General features: G+C 37.6%; 1 protein-coding gene and 1 long non-coding RNA gene across 5 annotated transcripts in view; one reads left to right on the top strand and one right to left on the bottom strand.

Annotated features, from left to right (window-relative positions):
- EPSTI1 (epithelial stromal interaction 1) overlaps positions 1-5479 on the bottom strand; it is a 122747-nt gene extending 117268 nt beyond the window's left edge. Inside the window, exon 1 of one of the 4 annotated variants that reach the window (XM_074191725.1) lies at positions 5100-5479. In XM_074191725.1, the coding sequence (XP_074047826.1) occupies positions 5100-5236 (137 nt within the window). In that variant the 5' untranslated portion in view covers positions 5237-5479. The remainder of the gene's footprint in view (positions 1-5099) is intronic. The other 3 variants (XM_074191723.1, XM_074191724.1, XM_074191727.1) reach the window with 3 other exon arrangements.
- Positions 5480-5530: 51 nt separating this feature from the next.
- LOC141491114 (uncharacterized) lies at positions 5531-6735 on the top strand. The gene is made up of 3 exons (XR_012469464.1): positions 5531-5634; positions 5947-6075; positions 6424-6735. It is a non-coding gene; the product is annotated as an uncharacterized LOC141491114 (long non-coding RNA).
- The last annotated feature ends 6360 nt before the right edge of the window (positions 6736-13095 follow it).

Here is a 13095-nt window from a genome sequence, read left to right as displayed (position 1 = left end):
GATTCAATGAGATAAGTGCTGTGCAAGTCTTAAAGTACGCTATAAAGGCTAGCTATTATTAATTATTATTATTATTATTCACATGTCCCCAGTCATCTACGTTCCCTACATATGTGCCTTCTAAACATGGTCCTTTACATGTGTTTACGGATGTACCTTTTCTCCACAGTAGTATGTTAATTTATAAGGAAGAATGTTCCACAAAAGTGAAGTTTTATGTCTCTTCATTTGCTATGGTGCTTCTTGTGTAAATTAATTGATCTTCTGACTGACATAAAAGTAAACATTGGAGGAGGAACTCAAAGTGTCTTGAACTTAGGATATCTTTGCTTAGGAGGTCCACCAGTTACAGCAAGCAAAGATGATAATACTTGCCAAAATAATTCTGAGTTCAATTGTACAGATCAAAAGTCAATGGCATATTCCATAAAACTAGAAAAATAAAACTCATACAAAATTAAAAAAGGTCAAGAACATCAAAGGAAATTAAGAAAAAGATGGAAAGGAAAGCATTGCATAATAGTCTGTGCTTGCTAAACCTAGAATTATAAAACACTCATTATTCAAAAATTATTGTTGTACAAGCTAGATAACACCCTGACAAAATAATGGAAACAAATTAAAATAAGTTCCAAATGGATTGACAATTTAGCTATATCAATATGCACATATAAAAATGAGTACTTTATTATTGTCTTGTGCAATAGTGAAGAGGGGATAAATTTCCTCCAAATCAAAGTTTTAAGAATTTCTCTTATATGAGCTTAAAAATAGCATAACAAAAAATAATGCATCCATGAGAGATGAGCAGAACCAGAAAAACACTGTACATCCTAAAAGCAATGTGGAGGTGATGATCAACCTTGATGGACTTGCTCATTCCATCAGTGTAACAATCAGGGACAATTTGGGGCTATCTGCAATAGAGAATACAATTTGCATCTAGAAAAAGAATTGTGGAGTTTGAACAAAGACCAAAGACTATTACCTTCAATTTAGGGGAAAAAACTGTTATTATGTAATTTTGCTATCTCTTATACTTTATTTTTCTTCCTTAAGGATATGATTTATCTCTCATCACATTCAACTGAGATCAATGTATGCCATGGAAGCAATGTAAAGATTAACAGACTGCCTTCTGTGGGGGGGGGGGGGGGGGAGGGAAACAAGAATGGGGGGTGGAAATTATAAAACTCTAAATAAAATCTTTCTTAAAAAAAATAATGCATCCAGAATGAGCAAATAATTTGAACAGTGGATTATATTTGTCAAATAAAAGTTTGACATCTAAAGAATATAAGGAAGTTACACAAATTTCAAAATAAGTCCAAATACCAAATGGATAATTACTTAAAGGTTAGGCAATTCTTGATAAAAATAGGCATTCTTGAAAGGTAAAAAGCCAGTACATGGAAAAAAAATAATCATCAGAGAAATAGATTTTAAAAACAATTGAGATTCTACCTGATTCAAATCCAACAGAGAAAGATGATTTTAATAAACAAGCATTTATTAAGCACCATGTACCAAGTGTGGGAGAGTCAGAGACAAATGAAAAAGACCATGCCCTCGAGGAGCTTATATTCTATTGGGGATGACAAATAGTACACATATGTTATTGAGTCATTTTTCAGTCATATCTGAATCTTGGTGACACCAGTTGGAGTTTTTGAGGCAAATAAACTGGAGTGGTTTGTAAACTCATTTTTCAGATGAGGAAACTGAGGCAAATAGGGTTAAGTGACTTATACAGGTTGGCACAGTTCATAAGGTTCTGAGATCAGATTTGAATCCCGGAACAAAAGTCTTCCTGACTTTAGGGCTAGCATTCTATCTACTAAAACACTAGTAGTTGGAACAAATATTCTATATTTGGTATGAGTCTATCAGAGACAAATTTATTCCATTCTTTTAAGAAAGTTTATCCAAGCTGATAGCAAACAGAAATCAGATAAATTATACGGATTAGAACAGACAATAGAAAAGATCAATGCAATTTCTTCCTCAGGGAGGAAAATATTTCAGCTCAGTCAGAAGAGTGAAAGTCCACCCAAGGGAAAATTCTCTGTAATCTCTAGTAGTAAAATGAGAATAAATTTATGATGGACGTGCTGATTTTTCCACCTGTCAGTGTCTTCCCAGTGTATCTTTCTAATTCCAGTGTACTAAAATGTCCTCTCTTGGAGCTGAAAACTAAATTTGACTAAATTCTATGGATGAGAGTGGGAAGACGAACCAAAGACTCTTTAGTTTTCTCTACTAACCAAAACTAAGAGAAAACCTCTACCAACCAAAAATCTGTCAGAACTTATATCTTTGTATCAACCACAAATAAAAGGCCAAATTATATAGAAAAGCAAAGTTCAAAGTTCTAGGTTTTCATTGTGATTGTTGTTGCTCATCCTTTATACTTAAAGAGGAACAAGACAAGGGATGTGATGCCATGAGATACAAGTGAATTGGATTTCAGTGAAGGAGGGCTGTGCAAAGTCACCAGCTTCGCTTTTTCCTCTGGAGACATCTGGGTCCAGTGGCCATATATAGATCAAGATAACTGAAAAGAGCCCTCAGGATTTCAATGGTAAAGAATCGTCAGGTTTTTCTGTGCAAGACTTTCAGATGAGGACAAAGCACCACCCACCTCTTCTCTAGGTAACCCAAATGGACTATGAAGCTAGTGCCACAATACTTTTAGACTCAATTCAACTTAATCATAGCAGCATAGCAGACAAAGGCATGTGTTGGCACAAATCATTGACCTTGAACTTTCTAATTGCCTTGTAATCATTTCTTACCGTATATCCTAATGGGAGTCAGAATGAATGACTTAGGTCGACACTAACACATAGCTTCCAGTACCCAAAAATTAGGATCAGAAGAGGGACTGGAGCTGAAAGGATAGAGTATCCACAAACATGGGCTGATTGGGTGTTGATAGACCTTTGAGTATGTGAGCATGTATTATCAGAGTTGTATAATTTACACCATGGAAATGGCATCATTCCTCCCCTTCCACCAGTTAGAATGTATTTTAAATGGCAATAGAGTGAACGAGACTGCTTTCCTTGCTTTCCAAAGGGTGGCTACAATTAAAGGCCCTTGCAAATAGTTTCATTTTCACTTTTCCCCTCTCATCCAAAACTTTTAGACACTTGGCAGCTAGAGACAGGTTGCTGAGAAACATACATGATCTGAATGGCCAATAAACAGTCCTTTTAATTTCCTCCTATGCTGTTTTGAAGGAATTCATGCATACCCAAACTTTGAAAATTATCCAGTTTAGGATTCCCTTTGAATAAGAAGGGTGATCTGAGTAATTTCAAATAGGGATTGCTACATTTCTCTTGTCCTCAGGATAATAGAAGTCATGCAACAGTGAGACCTCATTAATTTTCAGTAACCCACAAATCTAGAATCCTCAGCATTCACACCTAACAGGTCACAGGCCTATGGCTGAGTATTCATTATATATATATATATATATATATATATATAGAGAGAGAGAGAGAGAGAGAGAGAGAGAGAGAGATACACATGCATACTACATATAATTTTTCTTCTTAAAAAAAAAGCTCTCAGTCTTTCATTCAAGAACACCTAATAAGCATTAGCAGTTGAATCTATCCAGGTTTCTGCTTCTGATTAAATTCACATCACCTCACTTATTTATCCCCTAGAAGAAATAAGGGCAGGACTATGATTTCAATGGCATTAGGGAACTCCCTACTAAGGAAGCTTCTAGTACCCCTAGAGGAAACAATACCTGCTCTGCACTTCATAGAGTAAAAGAATCACCTAGAACACAGAGAAGTTAAATGAATCCCCCAGAGTCACACAGTCAATATGTAATGGGGAGGACTTGAACCCAGGTCTTCCTGGCTCCAAAGCTAGCTCTCTATACATCATTCAACTACTGCCTCTAATATAAAACCAGAAAAGATTAAGCAAAACAGAATATATTTTTAAAACTGTTGTCCAGTTTTCTCTATCCTGATGGACCACTCTATTACTACTAAGAAATAAACTAATTATGAAACCTCTCCTGAACACCTCTAAGTTTAGGAAACTCAAAATCTTGATATAATTGTAGAGAGATCCTTTATTCTGTTCAGATGAAGACTGATTGATTCCCAATAATTTCCAAGAATTGGTCCTCTTTTGCCCCATGGAGCCACATAAAAGGAAAATAAACATTACATACTGCTTTTCAAGTATTTAAAAGTACATTTCTTAGAAGTTTAGCTGGGTTGTGGCAAGATTTCTGGGGAAATGTTTTCAATTCAATTCAATTTCAATTCAATGCAATACAATTCAAAATCCACTCTCAGAAAGGAAACTGGAAAATAAATACAAAGGGCAGGAGCTATAAGAAATTTAAGGGAGAAATCATTTTTCCCCCATTATGTGGTTTTAGACCATTATCTGCTGTCTTTCTTCTCTCCCTAACCCCAACCTTTCAACCTGTCCTGGGGGGGGAGGGGTGTCAAACTCATAAAAAGCCTACTATGTACAAAGTGCTTTGAGAGGTTAGTAATAATTTTAAAAATTACTGTCAATTTGGATTTCATCTTTGATCTCTCTTGAAACAGAGAATCCTTTATGAAGCTGTTTCCTATTTACACCCCTTCTCCCCACATCTTTCACAGGTGGCTTTTCACCTGAGGTCAAATTCAGGCTTTTTTAAAGAACTGGATTAGGGAGAAGAGATGATCCCTCAATTGGAAAGGGGGGGGGCGGATATAAAGAGTGAAGTTTTATGATCCATTGGTCAAAAGCTGTCTAGGAAATCATTGTCCCTCTAGTCCAAGGGAGGGGGCAGGCAGTTGGCCCAGTGGTTAGAGTGCCGGCCCTGGAGTCAGAAGACCTGAGTTCAAATGAGACACTTAATAATTACCTAGCTGTGTGACCTTGGGCAAGTCACTTAACCCCACTACCTTGCAAAAAATCTAAAACAAAAGGGAAACAGAGGACCTGGGAGGTTAAGTGATTTGCAACGGATTTACAACTCATTAGGAGTCACACTGTTTTAAACAGACTAGACCTTCCCAGATGTGGACAAAGCAGAGAGGAGGTGCCCCCTCCCCAGCGTGCTCACTTACTGCGCTTGGGGTTCGGGTCTGGAGCGCTGCAGCGATGGGTCTTGTGCTTGGGGAGCGGCAGGATCCGGCCTCCTCCCCACGGCGCCCCAAGCCGCAGGGGAGGAGAGGGAGGACGGAGCCCTGGTTCGGCTGGACATGGTCGGGGGTCTCCGCGGGGGCCGGGTCGCAGGGCTCAGAGGCAGCTGGCTGCTGCCCGGACGCCCGCCTCGAGAGAAAAACAGCAGCAGCCGGGAAAAGCCCGCTTGAAAGTTTCGTTTCCTCCACGGCTGCCCCTCCTGCCTCCACCCAAAAAGCTTACTCAGCCTTCCTCATTGTTAACAGAGGCCTCTGCCACCCTCACCCGCCAACAGCTTCCTCCGCCCCCCTCGTTCCAGGTGACCACCTGCCTGGCCTTCAGTTGAGGGCTGCCTATGGCAACAAGCTCACTGACCTCCCACAAGATGGATTCCACCTGCGCTAGTGGCCTCGGCCCCCAAAGTCTTCTTTCAGAAGAGACCAAGGGTCATGGTTACTGTCAAAGCCATTCACCTGGAGAGTCAGTCAAAACTCCCCGTGGCTGCAGCCTCAGCCCTGCTCCGCCCCTCACTGCCCACCCTGGGGCTCTCCGTGGTCCTCAAAAGGAGGGAACAGGGAGAGGATTAATGGGGAGCAAGAAGGGGAAGAGAGAGTTAGTTGTTAGCCATCAATCAGTCTTTTGAGGCCCAGCCCTAATTCAATTAGTTCAGGTCATCTCAAAACTTAGTGAGAAGTGAACTTAAGAGAAGGGATCCTATATCTGCAATTACAATTACTGTACATTCCTGCCTTATTGTTTTTTTATCCCTTGTTTTCAATTTTGGTTTTTTAGTGCCTGTTCGGAAATAAGCAGAAGAAAATTACATTAAAAAAAAACAAACGGAGCTGGCAAAGAAATCCTCTCAATGAGTTTAGGGATGCTGCCATGGCATTTTTAAAGACTTGCAAGTCACACGGTTAGGTAATTATTAAGTATGTAAGGTCGGCTTTGACTCCACAGGGGGTGCTCTATCCATTGTGCTACCTGGCTGCCTCAGTTTCTTTGTTTTCCAATTTCATTTGGGGGTTTTCATTCTTTATAGGACCCTAGACTTGCATTCAGAAAACCTGGAGTCTTATTTGTCTCGGAATTTAAATCAGTTATCCTCATCTACCTCAATTCCTCAACTCAAAAACCCGACTTGTCTCTAGTTTGTGGTGAGGATGAAGTAAAATAATATATGTAAATTATAGCAGATTTTAAAGTGCTATTTAAATGTTAATTTATTGTTCTCTTCTAATCTCTCTGCACTATTATTCTTTTTTCTAGGATTTAGAGATGACTGGAAGTGATCTCTGAGGTCATCTTCTCTAACCCTCTCAATTAGAAGATGAAAAAAAACAGATTTCTTGTCCAAGGTCATGTAAGGAGTGACTAACAAAGGGAAGATACAAACCCAGTTCTCTAATACCAAAACCTAGCCGGTGTTTATATATTTTTTTTCCAATTAAAGGAAATATTTTTTCTCTCTTTCCCATTTCTTTCCTTACACCCTTGAAAAAGAAAAAAAAGCAAAAGCAAACCTTGTAAGAAATAATGCCTCATTAGCAAAAATAAATTCCTGTTTTGTCCATGTTCAAATTGTGCACCAGAGTCTGTTATTTATCAGGAAGTGGGTATTGTGTTTCTTTATGAGATCTCTAGAATAATGGTCACTGTGATGATTAGAGCTCTTAAACTGTAGACCACAATGTAGATAGGTCATTTCCATGAAGTTATAAATGTGCTTGTGAATAACTTTGTATTATAGCTAGCTGTATATGTGTCTTATCCTTATATATATATATATACTGTAAGTGCTTTGAGGACAGGAACCCAGACTCATTTCAGCCAAGTAAGAAGGGTCAATTGAATAACAATACAATTTTAAAAAATCTCAGAGTTGGAAGGGAGGAGTTGATTGTAAGAGTATGTGTGTGTGTGTGTGTGTGTGTACAAGCTCAAGTCTATAAAGTAGACAGAAAATAATAACTGAGAGATAAAGACCCCCATGAGAAATTTGCCACCTCAGGTCCTCAGGGGAATCATCCTCAAATAATTACAAAGGCAAGGTGGTACTGTGGAAAGAGAAGTGGATTTGGAATCAGAGATTTGGGGTTCAAATATGATTTTTGCCATTTACCCAGAGCCCTCTTGAATTAGTCTGAATTAGTCACTTTAGAAATTCTGTATTGATAAGGTTAGAACCTAGCATTGTTTGGTTGGATATAGTTTGACCCAAGATATGAGGCATGAGTCATTTGGATCTTAGTGACATTTTAGGGAAGCTGAGAATGTCTGAGGGGGATCCTCCCAGAGCCCTTGTGTTTTAGCTTCTCCCAAATTTTTTTTGAAAGTTGAACACAGGCACCTTTTTCTCTCCTCCAACTTTTTACATCTTTCATCAGTTGTCTTTCTCCATTAGAATGTAAGCTCCTTGTGGGCAGGGGCTTCCTTTCTTTTTACTTTAGCATAACTCCTTAGCAGACTGGCTGAATAAACTGTTTGAATTCTGAGTTCCCCTTCACTAAAGATCTTTCAACAGTGGTTGGGTGAGTTATGGTAGGATTCTTTTCCAGGTCCAGCTGAACCTCTGAGATTCCTTCCAAAACTGACATTCTATAATTCTTAGATCCTACACTCTCTGAGTTTGTCTGTTGGAGACACTGGACAGGCTTAGTGAAAAACCAGATAAATCCATCCAAGTTCTTGTGGTTATTTTAACCTTTGATCTTGTGTAAGGTTATTGGCAGATGGAATTAAGTCACAGAACCAGACCACACATTCAGTCTATTGAAAAATAAGCCTTAAGGAAGGTGGATTTGGAGTTCATCTAAGCATGCAATCTCTCCCATTTGGGGCAGTCCTTTACAGAACTGGAGAGCTTGCATTACATTCTATTTCAATCCTTTCACATGAAATTGATTCAGTAATTTTTACTTATTTTTAAAAATCAACGCTTCCTCTAAGAGGGAGCAAGCCATACTTCTCATTAGTTACCCAACATGATATCACAAATCTTTCTCTGGGATCTCTATTCAAAACATTTTTTAATTAGAGAAAAATCCCAAAAACCTTTTGGTGGGACTTTTTTCCAAGGGGGAAAGCCCTGATTTTGTTGAAGAGTCACAACTTAGGACTTTCTATAGAATGTTAGGGGAAAACCTATTCACTTCAGGTAGTTAAACATGTAAAAGTATTTTTTAGGAATGAATTAAGTTAACAATGTAAATAGTGTCTTGAATGTAGCAATTACTTCATAAATGTCCCTGAATTTAGTTTTAGAAGCACTTCATCTTAAATAAAAGGAATTAAACCAACAGCAATTAAATAAAAAATCTGTAATTCTCTTGATTGGTCTGGTCCATAGCACTATGGGATTCTAATTTGTCTACATATGCATTATTAGCTTGTGAACTCCATTAGTCTGTGAACTCTTTGAGAATGGGTAGTACTGTATTTGGTCTTTCTTTGTCTCCTGGTGCTTAGAGGAGAGTCTTTGGCTCACAGATAGTATTTAGCAAACTCAACTTGTAGGAAATAATTTCAATCAACTCTAGATTAGATCAAATTGAAGAATCTTTTTTAAATAGTATTTTATTTTTTCCAGTTACATGTAAAGATGGTTTTCAACATTCATTTTTTCTAAGATTTTTTTGAATTCCACATTTTTCTCCCTCCCTTCCTCCTTTCCCTCACTCCACAATAGTAAGTAATCTGATATGGACTATAAAAGTACAATCATGTAAATATAGTTTCACCTTAGTCATGCTGTGAAAGAGGAAACAGAACAAAAAGGAAAAGCCACAAAAAACAAAAATAATGTGAAAATAGTAAGTTTTGATCTGTATACATATGCCATAGTTCTTTCTCTGGATGTGGATGGCATTTTCCATCATAAATCTTTTGAAATTTTCTTGGATCACTGTATTTCTGAGGAGCTAAATTCATCATAATTGATCATAGCACAATGTTACTATTGCTGTGTAGAATTTTTTCCTGGTTCTTCATTATCAGTTCATGCAAGCTTTTCCAGGTTTTTCCAAAATCTACCTGCTCATGATTTTTTATAGAACAATAATATTCCATTACATTCATATACCTGTTTAGTCAGCCTCTCCAATTGATGGCATCCCCTCAGTTTTCATTGGATTGTAGAATCTTAGAGGGAAAAGAAACCTTTAAGTTCACATAATTGCACCCAGTGAAGAAATTCCCTCTACAATATGCCTCTAGGAAGGGCTCATTCAACCTCCATTTGAACATACCCTTTCAGAGACAGAGAGCTCACTATCTTATAGAGACAACTTTTGATATCAAGCTGCTACAATTGCACATTTCATTCTCCTTGATGATATCAAATTGTCAGTTTGGGATCAGCCCCAATAAATTATATCTTAATCTTTGTATATGCATATACATACATACATATATATATATATATATATATATATATATATATATATATATATATATAATCCAATCTATAACCAGGTCATTAGTTTTCTCACTTTGATAGAAGATAACAGTGTCAAACTCAAATAGAAACTAAACAATAAAGATCCAGAATATTGACTTAGAAAAACATTATCTATGTATTTTTTAATATTTTTTGCAAACATTTACCAATTGCATTTTAATCTGGTTTCTCCCTTCTCCCCTCTACAAACCCACTCAAGACTGTTGCAGCCAGCAGGCTGAGGGTTTGATTTAAAAGGTCAATACCCCTTACTTCCCTTTGCCTGAAATTACACTAATTATGGATTTGGGCCAAAAAAGTTATAAAATCCTCTTTTTTAAATCCAAAAACTCATGGGCAAATTATTAGTCATCTACATCTTAGTGTGAATGGACCTATTTAGATTAACCAGGTTCCTATATGAGTTGATTAGATTGCAGAAAAAGGAGTAATAATAAACTAGACAACAATTTTTTGAAATCTAATTTATTTTTATTTTAATCATAAAAGTTATATAAAACACCATGCTTATCTTTGCTGTGTTTTAGATGTTCCATTGTTATTATTCAGTCATATTGAACTCTCCATGATGCCATTTGTTATTTTCTTGATACTGGAGTAGTTTGCCATTCTCTTCTGCTAATCTTACTGATGAGGAAACTGAGGCAAAAAGAATTGAGTGACTTGCCTGGGATCATACATCTAGTAAGGGTCTGAGGTCACATTTGAACTCAAGCTCTCCTGAGGCCCAAGCACCCTACCCACTGTGCCATCAAGCTACTAAGAAATAGATTAGAATTTCGGAATTTCCCAAACATTCTTCCCAAACAGTTCAAGCTGCTGCTTCTTTGGTTTGTTTGGGGGTTTTTTTGGAAGATGGCAAGAATATATTTAGTTGATGCATTTTGAATTTTTTCAATATATTATTTCCTAATGTGTGTTAAATATTATTTCCCCCAGATACATTTGGTGTGGTAAAGTGAATAAAAAGCTGACCTCAGGATAAGGCAGAGCTGGGTTCAAGTCTCAACTCTGCCACATACTAGCTGGCTGACTCTGCTAAGTCCTTTACTTCTGGGACTGGAGGATACCTCTCTAAGCCCATAAATAGAGCAAAGAAGCATCTTTCCTCCTGAGAATTCCTTTCAGAGATGAAATCACAGAACCAAGAAAAAGGAATAAGAAAAAGATTTTTAAAAGTGTCTTTTCTATTTTCAGAGTAACAGCTAACAAAACACCAACCTGATATTGTGACATATCAATGTGATCAATTGGTCTCTGTTGTAAAAATGGCTTGCACAACTTGTCATTGTGGTGGTTTGACTTTTCTTTATATTTCCAACACTTAGAACACAGTAAGTATTTAAATGTTTTTTGATTGATTGAATCAATATCAAAGTTATTCTTTTTGTAAACCCAACCTGTGATTTCATCTTGTTCTAGAATACTATGCTGAAACTAAGAGTCTTAGGTGTCTGGGGAACAAAGAATAAAATGACTCACCCAAGGTGACACAGCTTGAGGCAGAGGTGGAACTTGAAGCCAAACCAATAAGCATTTATTAAATAATTATTATTTATAGAGAAATGCAACAAAAAACCCCCAAAAAAACCTGACCTCAAAAAGCTTATAATCTAATGGGGGGGGGTACTACAAATAAGCAATTATATGCAAATAAAAAATGTAATGGAAAACTTGGCAGATAGGTGGCACCATGGGCAGAGAGTGAGGAAGATTCATCTTCCTGGTTCAAATTTAGCTTCATATACTCACTAGCTGTGTGACCCTGGCCAAGTTACTTAACCCTGTTTGCCTCAATTTCTTCATCTGTAAAATGAGCTTGAGAAACAAATGGCAAACCACTCCAGTATCTCTGCCAAAAAAACCTCATCCCCATGAAGAATCAGACATGATTGAGCAACAAAAAAGAATTTCTTAGAGGGTATCTCAGAGGGAAAGCAATAGCATTAAAGGGAAATGGAAAAATCTTGGAAGAGGTGGAATTTTAGCAGAGATTTGGCAGAACCCAGGAAAGCTAGAAAACAGAGACAGGAAGAAAAGAATTTCAGGTAGGAGAGACAGTTGGAAAAAAATGTCCAGAATTGGAAGGGGCTAGAATGTTTTATGCAGAAACATCAAGGAAGCCAGGGTCACTATTACATTATACATGAAGGGGATGAAATGTAAAGAGTCTGTACCAGGTTATGAAGGACTTTAAAAACTAAAAGGAGAGGGAAGCTAGTTGACACTGTGGATAGAGCTCTACCCCTTGAGTCAAGAGGCCCTGATTTCAAATCTGACCTCAGACTAGTTGTGTGACCTTGGGCAAGTCACTTAATCTCATTGCCTTACAAAAAACTAACAAAAAAACAACCAAAAGGAGGATTTGATATTTAATCCCAAATCTAATGGATTTTAAAAGGATAGAAAAGGGATGAGAAGGGAAAATAAGTTCAGACTTGTGCTTTTTTAGAAGTTTGCTTTGTATTTTAACAATATAGAGGATGGACAGGAGTAATCAGAGATATGAGCCCAGGATGCCAGAAAGCTATGCCTAAAGTTCAAACATGAGGGAATGAGGGACCGTGGTAGGCATCATCGGGGGATGGCAATATCTCAGGAGAAAATAGGGAGTGTATGAGAAATGTTGCAAAGACTTTACAGTACTTGACTCAGACAGGTAAGAGAGAGAGTGAAGAGTCAAAGATGATGACTAGGATTGGTCCTTAGGGACCTCTCTTCAGTAATGGGAATGCTAGGGAAAGGGGAAGTCTTGAAATAAAAATAACATTCCATTTTTCTTTATATACTGTTTTCGATGTTTTTTTATTTGAGTTTTCGATGTTTGAAGAACATCAAGTTCTAAGTATATAATAAACTCAGGAGGAGTGGTGTAGGGCTTTGTGAATAAATCCAAAGTTCACCCACATAGGGATTATAATTGAATACATGGGAGCTACTGAGATTTCCCAAGAAAACTAGTTAGTGGGGGAAGAGGAAAGAACTCAGGAAGGAACCTCAGAGGATCCCACAGTTAGCAGAAACATCCTGGTTGGTGTTATTATTCAGTCATGACCTCATGGACAACATGGTGGCAGAGAGAATGGAGTAGTTTGTCTTTTCTTTCCCTAGTGTATCCTCCTTTTTCTGATGAGAAACTGAGGCAAATAGTCCATGATTTGCCCAGGGTCACATAACTAGTAAGTTTCAGAGGCTAGATTTGAACTCAGATCTTCCTGAGTACCTAGTACTCTATCCACTATATTAGCTGTCCCATAAAACCTAAATGAAGATGCAGAAAAGGAGACTGAAAAAGGAATGGTCAGACAAGTTGGAGAAGGACAAGGAGAGAGCAATATTTCAAAAATCAAAAGCTAAGAGAACAACAAGGAAAAGAGAGTGATCAGCAGTGTCCAAAGGCTCCAGAGAGATCAGGAAGGAAGAGAAATTCATCTTCCTGATGTATAAGCCAGATCTTAATGTGAGGCATTAACTACCCTGTC

Source organism: Macrotis lagotis, chromosome 6 (assembly GCF_037893015.1).
Source record: "Macrotis lagotis isolate mMagLag1 chromosome 6, bilby.v1.9.chrom.fasta, whole genome shotgun sequence".
In the NCBI taxonomy this organism is placed as follows: Eukaryota; Metazoa; Chordata; class Mammalia; order Peramelemorphia; family Peramelidae; genus Macrotis; species Macrotis lagotis.
Note: the sequence above shows the minus strand (reverse complement) of the source record. Positions and strands in the feature narration are given on the sequence as shown.